The sequence below is a fragment of the Solanum tuberosum genome, unplaced genomic scaffold, assembly GCF_000226075.1.
Source record: "Solanum tuberosum cultivar DM 1-3 516 R44 unplaced genomic scaffold, SolTub_3.0 scf00084, whole genome shotgun sequence".
In the NCBI taxonomy this organism is placed as follows: domain Eukaryota; kingdom Viridiplantae; phylum Streptophyta; class Magnoliopsida; order Solanales; family Solanaceae; genus Solanum; species Solanum tuberosum.
Window position 1 is genome coordinate 1346490 of NW_006239009.1, and position 11264 is coordinate 1357753.

Below are 11264 nucleotides of genomic sequence, written 5' to 3' on the forward strand. Positions count from 1 at the left end.
AGTGATAGATTCAAGAGTAACTAAATCAAAGTGAAGTAATTGTATATTTAAAAAATATTTTCAAACTTAATAAAAGAAACTAAAACAAAACAATTTCTTCTACATTTTATAAGAAGGATCCTACATGTTCTCCTAAAATCCATGAAGAATCAAAATCAAAAACTCAAATTATAAATTAATCATGAAAATTTAGAGGGAGAAATAATAAAGAATGGGCAAGAGAGAGAGGTTTCTCAAATTGGTGTTACAAATTGATCTTCTCATCCGGGACTATTTTGAGTTGTCGGCGGAATCTTCTAGGGATGAATCTTATCTCGAATGTTCATGACCCATTTAATGTGTATCTGAAATTGTCTAAGGAAGAAAATCGAACGAAATGTAAAAAATGTGGAAAAATTGTTGAATTAGATGCAAGATTTGATTAATTAGGACCACTATCTTCTAGACTCTAGAGATTCGGAGTAGATGAAAAGGTGAGTTGAATTTTTGTTTTTATAAAATGTTAGAGATATAGAGATTTATTGAGGTAAAAAATGGTGTTTAGTATAGCTAGGGTTGAAGAAATGATTGGGGAAGAAAGAAAGAGGAAGGAGGAGAACTTTTTTTTAAAAATAATCATTAAATGGTGAAATACACATGTCACGTGCGTGTATTTCACCACAAGACAGATGCCCGGTAATGACATTTCAGGGAGGAAATAATTCCACTTTAAAATAGCTCAGGGGGGTAATAGGACCCCCGTGAAGTATAAGTGTGTAGTTGAAAATCCGGTTATAGATTGGGGGGTCATTTAGCCATTTTCTCTATATATAAAGGAGGATCTTCAATCAGCTTATGTGGCATGCCTCTATGATCAGGAAATCTACTTATCTATTTTTGTTTTTTTTCCCTCTATTTTTCCATGTAAATAGATTTTAATTAAGGCTGTAATAATTAATAGATTCTAATTAATTGTAAAGAGGAAGATACTTTTCCAAATTTTTATTGCAACAGTCTCATTTCCATGTTGATGAATTTATGAATTTTGTGCATAATTCCAGAATTCTAGAGAAGATGGAAACAAGTTGAAGAGAGAGAGAAAATTTTCTTCATTAGCTATTCACAATACTCAATACATGTATTTATACAATCTTGTAACCGACTCTGCTAACAAACTACTTCTAACTGATTGTAACTAACAATACAACTAATCATGTAATTTGCATTACTAACAATGTAATGCATAATGTAACTAATCCTGTAAACTTAACTAGAGTTAACTAATTCACCAGGGAACTCCTATACATTTAGTCTAACTCTTTCACACCCTCCTTCAAGCTAGGAGCTATGAAGATGTTCTTCATTCCTAGCTTGGACATGAGATGAGAATGAGAGTGGACACCAAGTGATTTTGTGAGAATGTCTGCAGGCTGATCTGCAGAAGGAATATATGTAGTGACAAGCAGCCCATCCTGTATCTTTTCCCTGATAAAATGACAATCAATGTCAATGTGTTTTGTTCTTTCATGGAACACGGGGTTAGCAGCAATCTGAAGAGCTGAAGTGCTGTCAGAATAGAGAGACACAGGTTGTGAAATACTAACACCAAGTTCTTGAAATAAGCCAACAACCCAAACTATCTCAGCGACAGTTGAAGCCATAGCTCTATACTCAGCTTCAGCTGAGCTCCTAGAGATTGTGAGTTGTTTCTTTGACTTCCATGATATAGGGGAACCTCCTTACTGAACTAGATAACCTGTGATTGATCTTCTACTGTTAATGCATGCACCCCAGTCAGCATCACAGAAGACTTTCAGTTTATTACCTCCATGAGATGACATCAGAATTCCCATCCCTGGTGCTGACTTCAGGTATCTGACCAGCCTAACTGCAGCATCCATATGTGACTTCTTTGGTGAGTGCATAAACTGACTCAAACATTGAACTGTAAATGAGATATCAGGTCTAGTGGTGGTGAGATACAACAACCTTCCAATCAATCTCTGATAATTGGTAGGGTCTGCTAGTGAAGGATCCTGCTTCCCAGATGGTATGTTAGTGTCAAACTGAGTGGTAGTGAGTTTTTGGTTCAGTTCCATTGGTGTGGAGACTGATTTAGCTCCTGCTAACCCCAAGTCTGCTATGAGTTCCAAAGCATATTTCCTCTGATGTATCAAAATGCCCTCCTTACTTCGAGCAAATTCTAGACCAAGAAAATATCTAAGTTCTCCCAGGTCTTTAATCTTGAATGCAGCCTGTAATGCTTCTTTAGTCTCATGCATCATGATAGAATCATTTCCAGTTAGTAGTAAGTCATCGACATATATGAGAACTATGACAAGTTTACCATCACTCTTCTTAGTGAACAGAGAATAGTCTCTGGTACTCTGGTGAAAACCTGAAGCAACCAATGTAGTAGTAAGTTTAATATTCCATTGCCTAGAAGCTTGTTTAAGCCCATATAGTGATTTCAATAGTCTGCAAGCTTGATTATTCCCAAGTCTGTTATTAAAACCATCAGTCAAATCCATATACACTTCCTCATACAAATCTCCTTGCAAGAAGGCATTGTACACATCCATTTGGTGTATGGGCCAATGATTAGCAGCTGCAAGAGAAATCACTGACCATACAGTAGCCATTTTTACCACAGGTGAGAAAGTCTCTTGATAGTCAAAACCCTCCTTCTAATTATATCCTTTTGCAACTAATCGGGCTTTGAACCTTTCTATAGTACCATCTGCATTGTATTTGATTTTATAAACCCACTTGCACCCGATAGCTTTCTTTCCTTTTGGTAGTTCTACCACCGCCCATGTCTTGTTCTCTTCCAAAGCTTTAATCTCACATTTCATAGCTTTTATCCACTTTGTATCTTTGGATGCCTCTGTGTAACTGGTAGGTTCAGTATCTGTAGAGAATTTAGAAACAAAACTCTGGTAGTGAGGAGACAAATTAGTGTAATTCACAACTGAAGCAATGGGGTAAATACATCCACGTGTGCTAGCTTTTGTGACATAGTCCTTATGCCAAATAGGAGGTCTGACACCTCTAGTAGATTTTCTCACTGGGGTTGCAGGAATAACATCAACTGGTGCAACAGAAGTTGCAACTTCATCAACCTGTAGTTGGACAATTTCCTCTGGCACAATCCTAGTAGATTGAGAAGGAGGTACTGGCACAATAGAAGCTGTAACTAAATCATCAAAGGCAAATTATTTGTGAGTAGGCAAACTATGTTGTTGATCAGTTACAGTATCTTTGAATGGAAAGACATCCTCCATGAACACCACATCCCTGCTGATAAAGAAACTCTTGTTCTCTAAATCATATAACCTATAGCCCTTTTGAGTAGTTCCATAACCCATAAACACAGCTCTCACAGCCTTTGGACCAAACTTATCATGTTTAGGAAGATTTGTGGCAAAACACAAACAACCTATAGTTCTCATGTGCTCAAATGATGGTGGTTTTTCAAACAACTTTTCAAATGGTGATAGATCTGCTAGAACAGTGGAAGGTATCCTGTTTAGTACATATACTGCTGCATGAATGCAAAATCCCCAAAACTTGTCTGGAAAACTAGCCTGAAATTTGATTGCCCTTGCAATTTCAAGAATGTGTCTATGTTTCCTTTCCACCACACCATTTTGTTGTGGTGTGTATGGACAAGAACTTTCATGCACAACTCCATAAAGTTTGAACAAAGCATTACAATTGGTGTTAAAAAACTCAAATCCATTGTCAGACCTGACCCTCTTGATCTTAAATAGCAAACTGTGTTTCAGTATCAACAAAAAATTGTTTCAACAAACCAACAACATCGGATTTGAGCCTCATTAAAAAGATCCATGTCCATCTAGAGTAATCATCTACAATAGTCAAGAAATACCTCATTCCATCAAAAGTTTCCACTTTATAGGACCCCAAACATCCATGTGTAGTAATTGGAAAATACATGAAGATTTGCTAGTACTATGTGTAAAAGGCAACCTAGTCTGTCTAGCTAGTGGACAGACTTCACAATTATGTAATGCAAACTTGTCACCAAGAGAATGAAAAGTAGGAATCTTCCTAAGTACATTCATGGGAACATGACAGAACCTTTTATGCCACACACTGCCATCAGCTTCTTGTGTGACTGCTAAACATCCTCGTGGAACTTTATCTTTGACTTCCATTTGGAAACATAATGTGTACAGCCCATTCCTCTCCTTACCAATCATCCTCACCTTCCCAAATGAGAGGTCCTGAAAAACACAACATTTTGGGTAAAAAGTGACACAGCAATTCAAGTCTTTTGTCACCTGTGATACTGACATAAGATTGAACTTGAATGCTGGTATACATAAAACATTTTTAAGAATATCACCTCCTCCAATGTGGCAGTCCCCAATGTGTGAGACTTTGGCAGAGGTACCAGTGGACAATTGGACATGGCTTGTATTATCTAACAGGCCTTTATGATGTAACAAATGAGGATTACCAATCATGTGGTGGGAGGCACCAGTATCCACTATCCAATCTATCAAAACAGGCTGAGATAAAGATGGATTACCGGCCATATTAGCAGTCCCCTGTGTGTCATTTATGGATGACTGATTCAGCATGTGAAGTAATTGTTGATGTTGTGCAGGGGTGAACATGGGCAACATTGAACCTGGGGGTTGTGGAGGTGGTATGTAGCAAGGTGAAAGAGGTGGACATTGTTGATAAGGTGTCATTGTTATTGAGTCCTGCCTATGTACTGACCCTACATCATACATTGAGTTTCCAGCCACAACAACTTCTCTTTTGCCTTTATAGTGTGGAGGATAACTATTCAACTTATAACAATTTAGCTTAAGGTGACCAGTCTTATGACAAAAATCACAGTTCAACAGCTTAAGACAGTCAATACGCAGATGACCTTTCATATGGCAAAAATCGCAGACAACATTAGGATTATAAGGTTTCTTAGGCCTTTGAGGACTTGAAGCAGGTTTGGCAGTGAACATTGCAGTAGGAGTCAAGTTTTCAGGTATCAATCTACTTGATCCTGCTACTAACTGTTGACTCTCATCCTGATTAATCATGGCATAAGCATGATTGATGCTAGGAAGATGGGGCATTAGGAGAATTTGACTCCTAGCCTGGCTATAGTTATCATTTAACCCCATGAGAAATTGTAGCATGCGTTGGTGTTGTAAATGATCATAGAAATCTCTAGACTTAGGACAGTTGCAGGAAGGTGGAGGCATTATAGAGTCGTATTCATCCCAAAGATCCTTAAGCCTAGAATAGTATATGGAGACAGAAGCAACACCTTGAACTAGAGTGAAAAGTTCTTTATGTAATTGAAAAATTTGTGAGCTGTTAACTTTGTTAAATCTTTCTTTCAAATCTTCCCAGATCAGATGTGCATCAGAACAGAAAAGTACTCCACTATGCAGATCCTTACTTACATTGCAGAGAATCCATGAAACTACAATCGCGTTGCATCGATCCCACAATCTCGTCAAATCTCCTGTGAATTGTGATCGCTTGACAGTTCCATCAACAAATCCAACCTTATTCTTTCCAAGCAAAGCAAGCTGCATTGCCTTGCTCCACAAGGTGTAATTGTCAGATCCATTTAGCATGATGCCAACACTCAGAGATCCAGGTGCGTCAAAATGATACATGTATAGAGGATGTAGGTGATCAATGGTAGCAACCGCCATGGTAGTGCCCAGTTGATGCTCTGCAGCAGCTCCAGAGGTGCCCATCAAAGTTCAAAAAAAAAATCAGCTAAAGAAAATAGAGAAATTGCTCGATACTGAGCTGAATTGAGTTGAAGAACACTAAAAAATGTCACTGTTGGATAAGGAAATCTCTCATTGCAAGCTTGAATGGCTCTGATACCATGATAAATTAGGTTTGGGCCTAACTCACACCCCAAAAGCTAGCTCAAAGGGAGGAGGATTGCCCAAGCCTTATAAGGAGTCCACTCATCTCATAAACCACCGATGTGGGACTTTTGTCATTTCTTTAACACCCCACCTCACGCCCAATGCTTAGCATCTGGTGCGTGGGCAATTTTGATTTTGGGGGTCCCAATATCGGGTGAGACTTGTTAAATTAGGTTTGAGCCTAACTCACACCCCAAAAGCTAGCTCAAAGGGAGGAGGATTGCCCAAGCCTTATAAGGAGTCCACTCATCTCATAAACCACCGATGTGGGACTTTTGTCATTTCTTTAACACCCCACCTCACGCCCAATGCTTAGCATCTGGTGCGTGGGCAATTTTGATTTTGGGGGTCCCAATATCGGGTGAGACGGGCCCTGCTCTAATACCATGATGAATTTATGAATTCTGTGCATAATTCCAGAATTCTGAAGAAGATGAAAACAAGTTGAAGAGAGAGAGAAAATTTTCTTCATTAGCTATTCACAATGCTCAATACATGTATTTATACAATCCTGTAACTGACTCTGCTAACAAACTACTTCTAACTGATTGTAACTAACAATACAACTAATCATGTAATTTGCATTACTAACAATGTAATGCATAATGTAACTAATCCTGTAAACTTAACTAGAGTTAACTAATTCACCAGGGAACTCCTATACATTTAGTCAACTCTTTCACACATGTAAATGCAAATTTTAATTGCAAGTTGTAACCGTGTATCAACCTTTCCTCTCCCCACGTCCCTTCATTAACTTCTGAAAATTAATTTATATAACTCCTCACTTTTTCATCTTCTCCTATAAATCTTGAGCTATAGATATCATGAAATTTTTATTTTATTTTTATCAATTGTCTCATGTTTGATGTGAATCATTGGCATTTATCAGGTACCTTTTTTTAATTAATATTTTTTAAAAAAATGTAAATATTAATATATTGTAGGATCTTAAGAATGATTTTTTTATCATAATTTTATTTGTAATTAAAAAGTATCTTTTTATTCATTTTATTGTTATATAGAAATGAATGAATGTGTCAATTATTACTTTTTCATTTATTTATTTTCTTTAAAATAAAAGTTTAATTGTTTTATTTTCATTATCCACACAACTCTTGACAATTTATAACTCCTAAATTAATAAGTCAATGACTGCACTTTGAACATCCTTTTTTACTGCACTTTATAGAAGTCCATTACTAAAAGTGCACGGGATTTTGTGGATTGTGGAAGAAAATATTTAATGGTAAAGAAAAATGAATTCTCAAAAATAAAAAGAAAGGATTTGGATTTTTTTATTGGAGTTTTTATTGAGGCTTGTGTGATTTATATAATCCCTCTCAATCTATCAAGGTCGTTTTTTATGTAGGTTTTTCTTTGTTAGTCTTATTTGTATGATTTTTTAGTTTTTTCATTATCAGCTAATACTAAATGACTTTTATCTTATGACTTCTTTTTTTATTGATTATCGTAATTATAAAATTAGAATGATTCTTTATGATTTACAAAGGAGGATCAAGAAAATTTCAATACTTTTCATATAGATTGAAAACAATAGCGTGGGTAATTTTTTTTTTGGGTTTTTGTGTGGTGAAAGCAAGTGTTGTGTGTTATGAAGAGATATAGGTGAATTCAAAATTTAAATTTTATGTATTTAATATTTAAAGTTTTTAGTACTAACTTTTGATGTTTTTTCAGGTTGTATTTTTGAAGATCCAATTTTATTTTTTTATGAGTGTGGGGTGAAAGCAAGTGGTATATATATCATGATATTAAGCCGGAGCCATGATTTAAATATTATATATTTAACGTTTAATGATTTAGAACTAATTTGTTATATTTTTAAGTCATGAGTTCGCTTTCATAATTTATTATAATTTTAATGAATTCTTACATACAAATTTATGTATACCACGAATATACTAAACTAGAAGAATATGCAATGATGAATTAGTTCCTGGATGGTGCTAAAAAAATGAGTATGTGGTGATCATAAGTTGTCTTCTACTGTTAAGAGTCTTCTTAAATCGTTATATATCCACAAAATTCAACATAACATATTATTGTTGTATCTTCAGAAAATTCAACATATATTATCTTATAGCTAACTTCAAATTCTTCATTCTTTTTCTTTTTGTTCTTGCAGATCTCCGAATAATATGCAGATTATTTGAACTTCAAGAAGTGTTTTTAAAGTTTAATTAACTAACGTTGTAATATAGAAACTGTAATTTTTTAATTAATTTGTTGCCATAAATTAGTTTTGATTTATTTTTGAATAACCTCTTTTTCATTTCTGCTCGTACATCTTATTGTAAGAATAAAGTCTCAAATATTATTGTTAAGCTTTCATAGGAGGCTAACAAATATGTGTACTTTAGTTTACTTACAAATAAAAAAAGTATGCATATTTTTTGTTAAACTGTAAATTTTTAGCGTTTATATTTATATTGTAAATATTATCACTTTTTATAAAAAAAAAGAAGAAGTTAAATATAAGAATTTATTTGAATTATGTAAGAACTTGAAATAGGCAAAACCTCTAAGCATTTGTAACGAATAAATATTTATACAACTTTCTCAAAATTATAAAATGTACTATCGTAGAAATTTAATGAAACTATTGAACACCATTATTACTATATCATGATTATGTGAAAAATACTTTTCTTTTTAAGATATAATTTTTTTTTAATTAAGCAAAAGAATGTCACTACACCAGAACACAAATAATGATGTTGAAAATTTAAGGGAATCTTTTTTTTTTTTGGATGAACTTTAGTTTCTAACAACTAAGTTTTAGGTAATGAATGGTTAAACAAATTAAAATTAAATTAAAATCTAATTTATTTGAATTTGAAGATTATATAATTATTTTAAAATACTTTTAATTTTTTGAAATAGCAAAAGATTAGTTTGTAAATCTAAAGAGATCTTTTTTAACCGCGCGAAGCGCGGCCAAGTCTCCTAGTGATGCTATAATTTAGGATTGTGTAGCTAGAGAAACAAGGACATATTGTTATTTTGTTTCTACTAATTATATAAAACATTATCAAAATTGTTTAAATAATTAATTTGAAATATGAATTTGCATGTTAAAAAATAAATAACTAATCTTATCCTGGAAAGCACCTTTTTTTTAGTGGCTAAATAGTAGTTTTTTGCTCTTCCCTTTTCTTTATTTTCTATATTTATATTTATCTAAATTAATATTATAATCAGTAAGTTTTTGAATTTAAAAACAATAACAAGTGTTTGTTGTTGTTGTTTAAAATTTATCCATATATATGGTAAAAGTCATTAGAGAATTAGAAATCAAAAATCGAAGTTGAAAAAATAAATGTAAAATTTTAATGCTCTTTACTTTGTACTTTGTAGCATTGGAAAATAGGAACTTTTCTGTAATCTAAATTTTTTGACGATATAATAAATATATCATATATCTTTCACTTTGTAGTTAATATAATATATTGTAATTTAACAATTTATCTACATTATCTGCTTTAACAATTTTTAATTTTTTTAATTTGAATTTTAAGATAATTATAATCACACATAATATGCTTTAGCGGATAAAAATTCAAATTAGTAATCTCTCATTCACATTCATTTATATTCTGATACAATTCAAATTCAAATTTAAAATATTCAGTACATACTTTGAATAAATCTAATATAGTGGTTGTATTAATTAAGATTATTTTTAATTTAAATTAATTTTCTGTTATATTTTTACACAAATTTAATACGACATATATATATATATACTAGTTTCACGGCACGTGCGTTGCACGTGTATCATATCATATAGTATATGATGTTGTAAAATAGAATTAATATTACTAAATTAAAGCTTTTTAGTAAATAATTATAATTCAAAGAACATTGAACAAGTTCTTTTAAATGATTAATACAGATTATCATAGATTTAATTATTTTTTTCAGAACAAAATGACCAGATATCATTGAAACATTTCAAAAGCATTCAAAATTTAAAGTGACGTTTCTTTAGTAGTAGTATTTTTTTCTTTACTCAATCTTGTAAACAAATTGAACCAACAAAAAAGAAAAAAATAGCAGTATCAAAAAGGTCACCAATAGTCTTTCTGTTGAGAATATAATCAAATAATAAAAGTGTGCTCTCTATAATATCTTAAGATTTTAGATGAGATGGTCATACACTTTAACATGGTATCAGAGCAGGCAAAGGTCCTGAGATCGAATCTCACCGCCACCCAAATCAAAAAAGAATTTCCACGTGCTTGGCCCATGAAAAAAAAATTAGGCCTGCACATGAGGGGGCGTGTTGAGAATATAATCAAATAATAAAAGTATGTTCTCTCTAACAGCTTAAGCTTTTAGATGAGATGGTCACACACTTCAACACTTCCTCTTGAGGTTATGACCTTAAATAATGGACGTCATTTAAATACAATTTTTCTCTTAAATATTCATACTTGAATTTTATTATGTGCATGACACTAATAACGATTGCCATAAATATTTCAATATTTTATCTTTATACGTAATATATCTTTTACAAAATATTATTACTCGATTAATATTTGAGTAAGATTATCATAGATATGTAATTTTATGAATATTGTACTTTTATATTAAATGTCTACACTGTTATAAGTAGAATGTTATATAGACAAAAAAATAACATAAAAAATTAGTTCTAAAGAAAATTAGGTTGTTACAGTAAAATGTTGTTATAATGAATGATTGTTAAGTAGAGGTTTGAGTGTATGCCAAATATTTAGCTTGACCAATTCTTTGTTTTAGATATATATATATATATATACCAGTTTTCTGACACGTGCGATGCACGTGATTACCAATTTCAAAAATATATGTTATGGTAAATAGTATTGCTTATTTAAGCGAAGATTTGAATAATAAGCTTAGCAAAAAATAATATTGCATGTTCTTTTGTGAATGTTCAATGTGGATCGTCATATATATCTCGTATTCACGCAAACCTATGAAGAAGGTCAATGAAATTTTTTATTAGTTCAATGAAGTTATGTATATATTTATTTCAATTGATTAGGTTCAATTATGTATTTAGTCTTATTTCACTAATATTACCTTATAGACAATAATTATTTAGTATTTTTCTTCTCATCTAACCAGATGTGCTTTACATGTGTATTCTACGTTAAATTGTTTAGATGTCATTCATATAAATGCCTAAAGTCATTCTTTGTCTTGAGCATCAACAATGAATCGTGACATTTCTCAAAATTTTGGAAAATAATTTTCAGAAGCATACATCTACATCACAAGAGAAATTGTTAACAAAAACAAATGCATTTAGACTACATCATGTTAACTTCATATATTGGA

At 32.4% G+C, this 11264-nt stretch overlaps 1 protein-coding gene across 1 annotated transcript; it reads right to left on the minus strand.

The window, feature by feature from the left end:
- Positions 1-2666: 2666 nt before the first annotated feature.
- Positions 2667-5726, minus strand: LOC107060458 (uncharacterized). Its single transcript, XM_015308416.1, has 4 exons — positions 4287-5726; positions 4084-4229; positions 3215-3756; positions 2667-3154 (listed from the first exon to the last, which is right to left on the minus strand). The coding sequence occupies exons 1-4, from the start codon at positions 5724-5726 to the stop codon at positions 2667-2669; spliced, it is 2616 nt and encodes an 871-aa protein (XP_015163902.1).
- Between the last annotated feature and the right edge of the window lie 5538 nt (positions 5727-11264).